The sequence below is a fragment of the Oncorhynchus keta genome, chromosome 17, assembly GCF_023373465.1.
Source record: "Oncorhynchus keta strain PuntledgeMale-10-30-2019 chromosome 17, Oket_V2, whole genome shotgun sequence".
Lineage (NCBI taxonomy): Eukaryota > Metazoa > Chordata > Actinopteri > Salmoniformes > Salmonidae > Oncorhynchus > Oncorhynchus keta.
Window position 1 is genome coordinate 57,562,378 of NC_068437.1, and position 14,044 is coordinate 57,576,421.

The 14,044-nt window shown below is 45.7% G+C and overlaps 2 protein-coding genes and 1 long non-coding RNA gene across 4 annotated transcripts in view; all 3 read left to right on the top strand.

The window, feature by feature from the left end:
• The window catches only part of LOC118380836 (unconventional myosin-Va-like), a 74,786-nt gene extending 74,180 nt beyond the window's left edge, over positions 1-606 (top strand). Inside the window, 1 exon segment of the mRNA XM_052467042.1 lies at positions 1-606. This exon segment is cut by the window's left edge and continues 2,388 nt beyond it. The gene's annotated coding sequence lies outside the window, so the exon portion shown is untranslated.
• Positions 607-922: 316 nt separating this feature from the next.
• Positions 923-14,044, top strand: part of LOC127908480 (unconventional myosin-Vc-like) — a 106,317-nt gene continuing 93,195 nt past the window's right edge. The window contains 6 exon segments of the mRNA XM_052467043.1: positions 923-1,088; positions 1,440-1,550; positions 4,239-4,410; positions 6,969-7,113; positions 8,595-8,751; positions 9,073-9,216. Coding sequence (XP_052323003.1) covers positions 1,062-1,088; positions 1,440-1,550; positions 4,239-4,410; positions 6,969-7,113; positions 8,595-8,751; positions 9,073-9,216 — 756 coding nt within the window. The 5' untranslated portion in view covers positions 923-1,061.
• On the top strand, positions 9,246-13,894 carry LOC127908516 (uncharacterized). Of its 2 annotated transcripts, XR_008067535.1 has the most exons (5): positions 9,246-9,550; positions 10,095-10,144; positions 12,533-12,558; positions 12,728-12,759; positions 13,828-13,894. It is a non-coding gene; the product is annotated as an uncharacterized LOC127908516 (long non-coding RNA). The 2 variants fall into 2 exon arrangements; XR_008067534.1 differs by lacking the exon at positions 13,828-13,894 and having other exon boundaries at positions 12,666-12,790.

The following is a 14,044-nucleotide window of genomic DNA, read 5'->3' on the forward strand; positions in this document are numbered from 1 at the left end:
ATTTGGGAGCCAACGTTAGTTGGCTGATGCTGACTTACGTAATGTAGTGGCTAGTGCTTACTACCTTTGTAATGTAGTGCTTGTTGCCTTCCCATATATCACAGTAAATATGAATATCATGAGCACCACTCCTATTGTACACTGTGTGCAGGACACCGCAACCAAAGAGCCTTGCTGTTGACTCACACCCTCCGTGTGCCCATCGCTTCCCATAGAGATGAAGTGACCATCAGGTTTCCTAAATGTATAAACCTGAATATCTCCTCAAATGCTTTACAGTAGTTTTAATACTGCTGGGAAAAGGCTTCGAGAAATCTATAGGCTACGTTTGCTACTGTATCCCGTTCCGTTCCTTGAGTAAACGCAAGGCGCCATTGGTATCACAAATATAATCACCCGCACAACTTTTTAATATTGTTCTATGGCTGTAAGAATGTCTTGTGAATAATTCCACGGGATGGTGGTTTGTTTGCTTTTTTTTCGGGACCAGGATGTCAGCGTTTATTTGTTACTATGCACCTAAAAGGCTTTATATTGTGGGTCAGCAGTACATAAAAGATGGTGAGAGGTATTTGAAATAATAAATGTAAAAAAATAAATTAAAAATCTGAGTGGGTTTTGAATAGGTGATCATAGAATGAACTGAGAAATGTATTTATTTACATGAACAATATGTGTAGCTTCCATATAATGCTACGTGGATTGCTGTCACCCAACTGCTGGGAATAGGCTGAGAGAAATCTATAGGCTACGTTTGCTACTGTATCCCGTTCCATTCCTTGAGTAAACGCAAGGCGCATGCCAATGGAATCACTATAGAATCACCCGCACAACTAAAAATCCGCTGAGGTACGTATCCTGTTTCCATTGTTGTCTTTGTTCAAATGAACACACCCCTAATGTCAAGCTGCTGTCACGAGACTGATGGGCGGGACGAGGAAGGCGAAGTCCACCGCACAGGTAAAAGACAAAACGCCTGGGGAAGTTGTCGACTTTTTCCTCGCCACTGACGGTATGGATGTTGTTGGCTAAACTCACGGATTGTTAAAACTTTTACTACCATGGCTTTGTCGGAACTTTATACGAAGGTGAGAAAATAATGAAAAAGGAAGTGATAAATGGTTTAAAAAAAAAAAAAAACTCATTCAATCTTAATACGGAATCTCAATCGCTTTGTTTTAACACCCGTTGAACACGTTGACAAATGTGTTACATGACTAACATATGGCGCACACTGTCCACCTGAATACAGTTTGGGAAATGCTTTATACAGATGAGGTTCCAACTTTCCTTGTTAGAGTCCATTATCAAATTGCTGTGTTACTTTACTATTGAAGTCTATGTAATTAGTAGTAACGTATCTGTACTGTCATTTTGATCTACCAAAAAGAAAATCGCTCATCTTGAGAAAGTAGGCTATAATTAATTGGCTCATTCAGTACAACAGAGTGTGGATACCGGATGAAGAGCATGTCTGGAAGTCCGCAGAGATCCTGAGAGACTTCACACCTGGAGATGATGCTTTCCAACTGCAGCTTGAGGATGGCACTGTAAGTACTGAAGACAGACCCCAGGGGGGCTCCAACCTTTTCTAGCATGAGATACTGTAATAAAAAAATAAAGTTATTGGTGTACAAGAGAGTGTTTTCTGTCAATATACCTGGTAAAACAATGATTATTATCAACTGGGTGGTTTGAGCCCTGAATTCTGATTTGGCTGAAAGCCATGATATATCAGATCGTATACCACAGGTATGACAAAAACATTTAGTTTTACAGCTCTAATGACATTTACATTTAAGTCATTTAGCAGACGCTCTTATCCAGAGCGACTTACATTGGTAACCAGTTTAATTGCAGTAAGGCTCCTTGGGGGTTTGTGATCTATGGCCAATATACCAAGGCTAAGGGCTGTGTCCAGGCACTTGTGTCTAAGAATAGCCCTTAGCCTTCCTATATTGGCCATATACCACATCTCCTCTAAAATTTGTGATTTTAAAACTCCTGGCTCCAGATTTGTTTTTAACTCTCAAAATTAAAATTGTTCAAAGAACTGGTATTAGAAAACTAATATATTTGGATTTTTTTGTGTGTAGTTACCCTCATCTAGAGTGAGGCATGCGTCATCTAATGCTGAGCAAACACAACACTTCAAAGATATTAACTATTCGGATGTGCTCAAATTTCCAGATTTCCTTGTACCAAATGTTTAATTCCGTCCATCCACAACCCCAGGACGTGGCTGCTCACGTTCCCTAGCAGATCCTGCCCTGCGGTTTTTCGGTTGTCATCGGGGGAAAAATGCCGACAGGCAAACATGTTTTTTTTTTCGGTGAGATTATTTATTAGTATGCCCATTATTATGCGCAGAAGCGTTTAAAAAAAGAGACTGCGGCGCAGAATATGGACCCACATACGTGGACAATACGGACTGATATTGTAGAGGGAATTGGCCGTAAAAACTTTTAATTTTGAAAAGGATGCCGCGTTTTCTCCACAGCTCCTCCAATCTGTCATTTATTTCTAGCTAAACCCCGCCTATTTCTTCAAATTATCTTATTAATATCTGATTTTTAACCAACCCACACTGCTACATTTAAGCCTAACCTTAAATTAGTACCAACAAACGAAATATGATGCATTTGTATGATATGGTCAGTGTTGACTTTGTGGTTGTGGTAACTAGGGACAACCTGCGTGGTGTTGCTGCTTCCCCGGTCGCCATGATTTGGGGGGGTCTAACATGTGGAGTGCTCATTGGCTGTCGCGTCCTAGGTCTTACTACCAGGCGCACCGCCAAAGTCAGAAAGCTATCAGGACATCCTGGTCTGGAGAACCGAACAGTCTTCAACAGTGCGTCCTTGACCCGTCATTGAAAATAAGAATTTGTTCTTAACTTACTTGCCTAGTTAAATAAAGGTTAAATAAATAAATGAAAAACCCGCTCAACCTACGCGAGTCCAGACGTACTGATCTTAGCCCAAGTTCATAGAATTTCACCCTGATCATGAAAACTCGTCAGGGACGGCGAAATCGTGTAGTTTATGCCAGGTATAATGTGCCCGTCTAGCGATGGTTTCTGGTGCTGCTGCGGCTCATTTCATGTCAAAGTTGACAAATAATAGATAACAATTTATATACTTCCGCCAGGTTAACCTACTTAATAGAGATAATAGAGCCTGAGGTGACTGATACTTGCGATGGAACACGTGAAAATGGCATGTACTTTCAGAATTGTTTTGACGATGGATGGGCCTGTTGGAGAGCCCTGTTTATAACTATAGACCACAATACTCTGCACTGTACTGTATGGGCAATTTCAGTTTGAATGACAGTGTAACAGTATCACTTTAGACCGTCCCCTCGCCCATACCCGGGCACGAACCAGGGACCCTCTGCACACATCAACAACAGCCACCCTTACAGAGCAAGGGGAACTACTACTTCAAGGTCTCAGAGCAAGTGACGTCACCGATTGAAACGCTATTTAGCGCGTACCACCGCTAACTAAGCTAGCTGTTTCACATCTGTTACAACAGCATATATTTGAACGACAGCATACATTTGCAGCAGGTAGCCTAGTGGATAAGAGTGTTGTGCTAGTAACCAAATGGTTTCTGGTTCGAATCTCTGAGATGACTAGGGGAAAAATCTGTCTCTGTGCCTTTTGAGTAAGGCACTAAAACCCTGATTTCTCCTCTGGCGTCTGCTAAATTACTGAAATGTAAAACAGTGTATTTATGGGGATCATCTTTCATTCATCTCTAGTTCATTACTTTCACTCATTTACTAGGACATGTACTGCAGGACTAGGACATGTACGGCAGGACTAGGACATGTACGGCAGGACTAGGACATGTACGGCAGGACTAGGACATGTACGGCAGGACTAGGACATGTACGGCGGGACTAGGACATGTACGGCGGGACTAGGACATGTACGGCAGGACTAGGACATGTACGGCAGGACTAGGACATGTACGGCGGGACTAGGACATGTACGGCGGGACTAGGACATGTACGGCGGGACTAGGACATGTACGGCGGGACTAGGACATGTACTGCGGGACTAGGACATGTACGTCAGGACTAGGACATGTAAATCTTACAGCATACTTTTAACGTTGAGATTCTGTATTGAGAATGCTTTGTAGACTAGGTTTACTATACTCGGTGTCCTGGAAACTGGCCACAAGAGGCTTTGAATCACCAATATCACACTGTTATTCCCCCTGCAGGAGATGCTGTACTCCCTGGACACATCCAGTCCTCAGCTCCCTCACCTCCGCAACCCTGATATCCTGGTGGGGGAGAATGACCTGACAGCTCTCAGCTACCTCCACGAACCAGCAGTTCTACACAACCTCAAAGTGCGCTTCGTGGAGTCCAAGATCATCTACACCTACTGCGGTAAAGACACACTCGCACTCCATCTACACCTACTGCGGTAAAGACACACTCCCAAGATCATCTATACCTACTGCGGTAAAGACACACTCCCAAGATCATCCACACCTACTGCGGTAAAGACACACTCACACTCCATCTACACCTACTGCGGTAAAGACACACTCACACTCCCAAGTCCATCTATACCTACTGCGGTAAAGACACACTCCCAAGATCATCCACACCTACTGCGGTAAAGACACACTCCCAAGATTATCCACACCTACTGCGGTAAAGACACACTCCATCTACACCTACTGTGGTAAAGACACACTCGCACTCCATCTACACCTACTGCGGTAAAGACACACTCACACTCCATCTACACCTACTGCGGTAAAGACACACTCCATCTACACCTACTGTGGTAAAGACACACTCCATCTACACCTACTGCGGTAAAGACACACTCGCACTCCATCTACACCTACTGCGGTAAAGACGCACTCACACTCCATCTACACCTACTGTGGTAAAGACACACTCCCAAGATCATCTACACCTACTGCGGTAAAGACACACTCACACTCCCAAGATCATCTACACCTACTGTGGTAAAGAGACACTCACACTCCATCTACACCACTCACACTCCATCTACACCTACTGCGGTAAAGACACACTCACACTCCATCTACACCTACTGCAGTAAAGACACACTCACACAAGTCCATCAACACCTACTGCAGTAAAGACACACTCACACTCCCAAGATCCATCAACACCTACTGTGGTAAAGAGACACTCACACTCCCAAGATCATCTACACGTACTGTGGTAAAGACACACTCCCACTCCATCTACACGTACTGTGGTAAAGACACACTCACACTCCATCGACATCTACTGCGGTAAAGAGACTCACTCCCAAGTCCATCTACACCTACTGCGGTAAAGCGACACTCGCACTCCATCTACACCTACTGCGGTAAGCGACACTCGCACTCCATCTACACCTACTGCGGTAAGCGACACTCGCACTCCATCTACACCTACTGCGGTAAAGCGACACACACACTCCATCTACACCTACTGTGGTAAAGACACACACACACTCCATCTACACCTACTGTGGTAAAGACACACTCACACTCCATCTACACCTACTGCGGTAAAGACACACTCCCAAGATCATCTACACCTACTGCGGTAAAGACACACTCACACTCCATCTACACCTACTGTGGTAAAGACACACTCACACTCCATCTACACCTACTGCGGTAAAGAGACACTCACACTCCATCTACACCTACTGCGGTAAAGAGACACTCACACTCCATCTACACCTACTGCGGTAAAGACACTCACACTCCATCTACACCTACTGTGGTAAGAGACACTCACACTCCATCTACACCTACTGTGGTAAAGAAACACTCCATCTACACCTACTGCGGAGGCCTCCCAAGTCCATCAACACCTATTGTGGTAAAGACACACTCCATCTACACCTACTGCGGTACTAAAGGAAATACTTCCTCGGCTGTCTTAATGGGAGGCCTTTTGTTTTACTGTTTGTTTATCGGCTGGATGGAAGGTGAAAGTTCATGTCTGGGTGACTTGCTTTATGTTTCTATAGAATGTAGGAGATGAGAAAAATAATATTCACAGGGCAATACATCTATTTATTAAATTATTTGTATTCTGTATTAGAAGCTTACTATGTGAATGCAAGTAGAACTGTATGTCCTGATGGATAACTGACTGTGCTGTATGTCCTGATGGATAACTGACTGTGCTGTATGTCCTGATGGATAACTGACTGTGCTGTATGTCCTGATGGATAACTGACTGTGCTGTATGTCCTGATGGATAACTGACTGTGCTGTATGTCCTGATGGATAACTGACTGTGCTGTATGTCCTGATGGATAACTGACTGTGCTGTATGTCCTGATGGATAACTGACTGTGCTGTATGTCCTGATGGATAACTGACTGTGCTGTATGTCCTGATGGATAACTGACTGTGCTGTATGTCTTGATGGATAACTGACTGTGCTGTATGTCCTGATGGATAACTGACTGTGCTGTATGTCCTGATGGATAACTGACTGTGCTGTATGTCCTGATGGATAACTGACTGTGCTGTATGTCCTGATGGATAACTGTGCTGTATGTCTTGATGGATAACTGACTGTGCTGTATGTCTTGATGGATAACTGACTGTGCTGTATGTCTTGATGGATAACTGTGCTGTATGTCCTGATGGATAACTGACTGTGCTGTATGTCCTGATGGATAACTGACTGTGCTGTATGTCCTGATGGATAACTGTGCTGTATGTCCTGATGGATAACTGACTGTGCTGTATGTCCTGATGGATAACTGACTGTGCTGTATGTCCTGATGGATAACTGACTGTGCTGTATGTCCTGATGGATAACTGACTGTGCTGTATGTCTTGATGGATAACTGACTGTGCTGTATGTCTTGATGGATAACTGACTGTGCTGTATGTCTTGATGGATAACTGACTGTGCTGTATGTCTTGATGGTTTCCTTCACTCCCTTTCAGGAATCATCCTGGTGGCTGTCAACCCATACAAGCAGCTTCACATTTACGGAGATGCAGTCATCAACGCCTACAGTGGACAGAACATGGGCGACATGGATCCTCACATCTTCGCTGTGGCTGAGGAGGCTTATAAACAGATGGCCAGGTAAAAGTTAGTCGGGCCGTCCCCGGGAGGGGGTGCTGGTTTTGTGGTAGTAATGCCCCCCCCCCACCCCCACCCCTCCCGGACCAACGCTATGCTCCCGGAGACAACGGTTCGATCCCTGAGTCGCCCCCACCAACTTCATATTCTCTTTAATCTATTCTTCCATCCAACATTTTAGCCCTTTGGGCCAATCTGTCAGTATAACGTCTTGGAAATAAGCTCACCTGTCAAATGTGAAATATGCGGTATTCCTACGCAGATATTAAACTCAGCAAAAAATAAATAAACAACCTGTCACTGTCAACTGCGTTTATTTTCAGCAAAATTAACATGTGTAAATATTTGTATGAACATAACAAGATTCAACAACTGAGACATAAACTGAACAAGTTCCACAGACATGTGACTAACAGAAATTGAATAATGTGTTCTTGAACAAATGAGGGGGTCAAAATCAAAAGTAACAGTCAGTATCTGGTGTGGCCACCAGCTGCATTAAGTACTGCAGTGCTTCTCCTCATGGACTACACCAGATTTGCCTGTTATTGCTGTGAGATGTTACCTCACTCTTTCACCAAGACACCATGCAAGTTCCTGGTCATTTCTGGGGGGGAATGACCCTAGCCCTCACCCACCGATCCAACAGTTCCCAGACGTGCTCAATGGGATTGAGATCCGGGCTCTTCGCTGGCCATGGCAGAGCACTGACATTCCTGTCTTGCAGGAAATCACGCACAGAACGAGCAGTATGGCTGGTGGCATTGTCATGCTAGAGGCTCATGTCAGGATGAGTCTGCAGGAAGGGTACCACATGAGGGAGGAGGATGTCTTCCCTGTAATGCACAGCATTGAGATTGCCTGCAATGACAACCAGCTCTGTCCCATGATGCTGCGACACACCGCCCCAGACCATGACGGACCTTCCACCTCCATGTTGCTATCCTGTACCTGTCCTGCAGGTGTGATGTTCAGATGCACCGATCCTGTGCAGGTGTTGTTACACGTGGTCTGCCACTACGAGGATGACCCCTGTAGCACTGTCTCTGGTGTCTCACAGTACGAACATTGCAATTTTATTGCCCTGGCCACATCTGCAGTCCTCATGCCTCCTTGCAGCATGCCTAAGGCACGTTCATGCAGATGAGCAGGGACCCTGGGCATCTTTCTCTTGGTGTTTTTCAGAGTCAGTAGAAAGGCCTCTTTAGTGTCCTGTGTTTTCATAACTGTGACCTTAATTGCCTACCGTCTGTAAGCTGTTAGTGTCTTAACGACCGTTCCACAGGTGAATGTTCATTAATTGTTTATGGTTCATTGAACAACCATGGGTAACCAGTGTTTAAAACCCCTTTACAATGAAGATATATGAAGTTTTTAAAAAGATTTTTAGGAATGACCTTTTGAAAGACGGGGTCCTGAAAAAGGGATGGTTCTCTTTTTTTTGTGATAAGATATACATTTTTATTTATTTCCTTTTTACTCAGGAACAATAAGAACCAGTCTATCATAGTGAGTGGTGAGTCTGGAGCCGGCAAGACCGTGTCTGCCAGATATGCCATGAGGTACTTCGCTATGGTCAGCAAGTCTGGCAGCAAAACACACGTGGAAGACAAAGTTCTGGCATCCAACCCAATAACTGAGGTATGTTTTTAAAGACATGTGTCCTAGCAGTGAATGGTCATTACATGTAGCATCACGATATGTGAATGAGTCATTTGATGTAATCCGTTTCATTTATGCTTTGAAGGCCCCAGTGTGATACACGTGATAACCTGTAGGTGAAGGCCCCTCAGTGTGATGTGCCACGGTGCTCCAGGCACGGATTGGCCTCACCAGCCACCGTACTTCTGATACATCTTAATGTTATATCTACAATGCGTTTTGATTAGCATCAACTATGATGGACAAACTTGTAATGTGAGTTTTTTTTGTTCTTTTTTTTTTTTTTTGTGTGTGTGTCAGGCTATAGGAAATGCCAAGACGACCAGGAACGACAACAGCAGTCGCTTTGGGAAGTACACAGAGATCAGCTTCGACAGGAGATATCAGATCATCGGGGCCAACATGAGGACGTATCTCCTGGAGAAATCTAGAGTGGTTTCCCAGGTCATACATCACATACTTGATACTCAGATTTGATATGTGGTGTGTGAGGTAGTAATGTGGTGTGTGAGGTAGTAATGTGGTGTGTGTGTGAGGTAGTAATGTGGTGTGTGTGTGAGGTAGTAATGTGGTGTGTGTGTGTGAGGTAGTAATGTGGTGTGTGAGGTAGTAATGTGGTGTGTGTGTGAGGTAGTAATGTGGTGTGTGTGTGAGGTAGTAATGCGGTGTGTGTGTGAGGTAGTAATGCGGTGTGTGTGTGAGGTAGTAATGCGGTGTGTGTGTGAGGTAGTAATGCGGTGTGTGTGTGTGAGGTAGTAATGCGGTGTGTGTGTGTGAGGTAGTCATGCGGTGTGTGTGTGTGAGGTAGTCATGCGGTGTGTGTGTGTGTGAGGTAGTCATGCGGTGTGTGTGTGTGTGAGGTAGTCATGCGGTGTGTGTGTGTGTGAGGTAGTCATGCGGTGTGTGTGTGTGTGTGAGGTAGTCATGCGGTGTGTGTGAGGTAGTCATGCGGTGTGTGTGTGTGAGGTAGTCATGCGGTGTGTGTGAGGTAGTCATGCGGTGGTGTGTGTGTGTGTGTGTGAGGTAGTCATGCGGTGTGTGTGAGGTAGTCATGCGGTGTGTGTGTGTGTGTGTGTGTGTGTGTGTGAGGTAGTCATGCGGTGTGTGTGTGAGGTAGTCATGTGTGTGTGTGTGTGTGTGAGGTAGTAATGTGGTGTGTGTGTGAGGTAGTAATGTGGTGTGTGTGTGTGAGGTAGTAATGGTGTGTGTGTGTGAGGTAGTCATGTGGTGTGTGTGTGTGTGTGTGTGTGAGGTAGTCATGCGGTGTGTGTGTGTGAGGTAGTCATGTGGTGTGTGTGAGGTAGTCATGTGGTGTGTGTGAGGTAGTCATGCGGTGTGTGTGTGAGGTAGTCATGCGGTGTGTGTGTGTGAGGTAGTCATGCGTGTGTGTGTGTGAGGTAGTCATGCGGTGTGTGTGTGTGTGAGGTAGTCATGCGGTGTGTGTGTGAGGTAGTAATGTGTGTGTGTGTGAGGTAGTAATGTGTGTGTGTGTGAGGTAGTAATGTGGTGTGTGTGTGAGGTAGTAATGCGGTGTGTGTGTGTGAGGTAGTAATGTGGTGTGTGTGTGAGGTAGTAATGTGGTGTGTGTGTGTGAGGTAGTAATGTGGTGTGTGTGTGTGAGGTAGTAATGTGGTGTGTGTGTGTGAGGTAGTAATGTGGTGTGTGTGTGTGAGGTAGTAATGTGGTGTGTGTGTGTGAGGTAGTAATGGGGTGTGTGTGTGAGGTAGTAATGTGGTGTGTGTGTGAGGTAGTAATGGTGTGTGTGAGGTAGTAATGTGGTGTGTGTGAGGTAGTAATGTGGTGTGTGTGAGGTAGTAATGTGGTGTGTGTGTGTGAGGTAGTAATGTGTGTGTGTGTGAGGTAGTAATGCGGTGTGTGTGTGAGGTAGTAATGCGGTGTGTGTGTGAGGTAGTAATGCGGTGTGTGTGTGTGAGGTAGTAATGTGGTGTGTGTGTGTGTGTGTGTGGTAGTAATGCGGTGTGTGTGAGGTCATGTGTGTGTGTGTAGTAATGTGTGTGTGTGTGAGGTAGTCATGTGGTGTGTGTGTGAGGTAGTAATGGTGTGTGTGTGAGGTAGTAATGTGGTGTGTGTGAGGTAGTAATGTGGTGTGTGTGTGTGTAATGTGGTGTGTGTGTGAGGTAGTAATGCGGTGTGTGAGGTAGTAATGTGGTGTGTGTGTGTGAGGTAGTAATGTGGTGTGTGTGTGTGAGGTAGTAATGGTGTGTGTGTGTGAGGTAGTAATGCGGTGTGTGTGAGGTAGTAATGTGTGTGTGTTTGAGGTAGTAATGTGTGTGTGTGTGAGGTAGTAATGTGGTGTGTGTGAGGTAGTAATGTGGTGTGTGTGTGTGAGGTAGTAATGTGGTGTGTGTGAGGTAGTAATGTGGTGTGTGTGTGTGAGGTAGTAATGTGGTGTGTGTGTGTGTGTGAGGTAGTAATGCGGTGTGTGTGAGATAGTAATGCGGTGTGTGTGAGGTAGTAATGCGGTGTGTGTGTGAGGTAGTAATGCGGTGTGTGTGTGTGAGGTAGTAATGTGTGTGTGAGGTAGTAATGCGGTGTGTGTGTGAGGTAGTAATGTGGTGTGTGTGTGTGAGGTAGTAATGCGGTGTGTGTGAGGTAGTAATGCGGTGTGTGTGAGGTAGTCATGCGGTGTGTGTGAGGTAGTAATGCGGTGTGTGTGTGAGGTAGTCATGCGGTGTGTGTGTGTGAGGTAGTCATGTGTGTGTGTGAGGTAGTCATGCGGTGTGTGTGAGGTAGTCATGCGGTGTGTGTGTGTGAGGTAGTCATGCGGTGTGTGTGTGTGAGGTAGTCATGCGTGTGTGTGTGAGGTAGTCATGCGGTGTGTGTGTGTGTGTGAGGTAGTCATGCGGTGTGTGTGTGGTGTGTGTGTGGTGTGGTAGTGTGTGTGTGTGTGAGGTAGTAATGCGGTGTGTGTGTGTGTGTGTGTGAGGTAGTAATGCGGTGTGTGTGTGTGTGTGTGAGGTAGTAATGTGGTGTGTGTGAGGTGTAATGTGTGTGTGAGGTAGTAATGTGGTGTGTGTGTGTGTGTGTGTGAGGTAGTAATGTGGTGTGTGTGTGAGGTAGTAATGTGTGTGTGTGTGTGTGTGTGAGGTAGTAATGTGTGTGTGTGTGAGGTAGTAATGTGGTGTGTGTGTGTGTGTGGTAGTAATGCGGTGTGTGTGTGTGAGGTAGTAATGTGTGTGTGTGTGTGTGTGTGTGAGGTAGTAATGTGGTGTGTGTGTGTGTGAGGTAGTAATGTGTGTGTGTGTGTGTGAGGTAGTAATGCGGTGTGTGTGTGTGTGTGTGAGGTAGTAATGTGGTGTGTGTGTGTGTGTGAGGTTGTAATGTGGTGTGTGTGGTGTGTGTGTGTGGTAGTAATGTGTGTGTGTGTGTAGTAATGTGGTGTGTGTGTGTGTGTGAGGTAGTAATGTGGTGTGTGTGTGAGGTAGTAATGTGGTGTGTGTGAGGTAGTCATGCGGTGTGTGAGGGTGTAATGCGGTGTGTGTGAGGTAGTAATGCGGTGTGTGTGTGTGAGGTAGTAATGTGTGTGTGTGAGGTAGTCATGCGGTGTGTGTGTGTGTGAGGTAGTCATGCGGTGTGTGTGTGTGAGGTAGTCATGCGGTGTGTGTGAGGTAGTCATGCGGTGTGTGTGTGTGTGAGGGTAGTCATGTGGTGTGTGTGTGTGTGAGGTAGTAATGTGTGTGTGTGTGTGTGTGAGGTAGTGTGCGGTGTGTGTGTGTGTGTGTGTGTGTGTGTGTGTGAGGTAGTCATGCGGTGTGTGTGTGTGAGGTAGTAATGTGGTGTGTGTGTGTGAGGTAGTAATGTGTGTGTGTGTGAGGTAGTAATGTGGTGTGTGTGTGAGGTAGTAATGTGTTGTGTGTGTGTGTGTGTGTGAGGTAGTAATGTGGTGTGTGTGTGTGTGTGAGGTAGTAATGTGGTGTGTGTGTGTGTGTGTGAGGTAGTAATGTGGTGTGTGTGTGTGTGTGTGAGGTAGTAATGTGGTGTGTGTGTGTGTGAGGTAGTAATGTGTGTGTGTGTGTGTGAGGTAGTAATGCGGTGGTGTGTGTGAGGTAGTGGTGTGGTGTGTGTGTGTGTGTGTGTGAGGTAGTAATGTGGTGTGTGTGTGAGGTAGTAATGCGGTGTGTGTGAGGTAGTAATGCGGTGTGTGTGTGAGGTAGTAATGCGGTGTGTGTGAGGTAGTCATGCGGTGTGTGTGTGTGGTAGTCATGCGGTGTGTGTGTGAGGTAGTAATGTGGTGTGTGTGTGTGTGTGAGGTAGTAATGCGGTGTGTGTGTGTGTGAGGTAGTCATGCGGTGTGTGTGTAATGAGGTAGTGTGGTGTGTGTGTGTGTGTGAGGTAGTGATGTGGTGTGTGTGTGTGTGTGTGAGGTAGTAATGTGGTGTGTGTGAGGTAGTAATGTGGTGTGTGTGAGGTAGTAATGTGGTGTGTGTGTGAGGTAGTAATGTGGTGTGTGTGAGGTAGTAATGTGGTGTGTGAGGTAGTAATGTGGTGTGTGTGAGGTAGTAATGTGGTGTGTGTGTGTGAGGTAGTAATGTGGTGTGTGTGTGAGGTAGTAATGTGGTGTGTGTGTGAGGTAGTAATGTGGTGTGTGTGTGAGGTAGTAATGTGGTGTGTGTGTGAGGTAGTAATGTGGTGTGTGTGTGTGAGGTAGTAATGTGGTGTGTGTGAGGTAGTAATGTGGTGTGTGAGGTAGTAATGTGGTGTGTGTGAGGTAGTAATGTGGTGTGTGTGAGGTAGTAATGTGGTGTGTGTGTGTGAGGTAGTAATGCGGTGTGTGTGTGTGAGGTAGTAATGTGGTGTGTGTGTGAGGTAGTAATGTGGTGTGTGTGTGTGTGAGGTAGTAATGTGGTGTGTGTGTGTGTGAGGTAGTAATGCGGTGTGTGTGAGGTAGTAATGCGGTGTGTGTGTGTGTGAGGTAGTAATGTGGTGTGTGTGTGTGTGAGGTAGTAATGTGGTGTGTGTGAGGTAGTAATGTGGTGTGTGTGTGTGAGGTAGTAATGTGGTGTGTGTGTGTGAGGTTGTAATGTGGTGTGTGAGGTTGTAATGTGGTGTGTGTGAGGTAGTAATGTGGTGTGTGTGAGGTAGTAATGTGGTGTGTGTGAGGTTGTAATGTGGTGTGTGTGAGGTTGTAATGTGGTGTGTGAGGTTGTAATGTGTGTGTGTGTGTGTAGTAATGTGGTGTGTGAGGTAGTAATGCGGTATGTGAGGTAGTAATGCGGTATGTGAGGTAGTAATGTGGTGTGTGTGAGGTAGT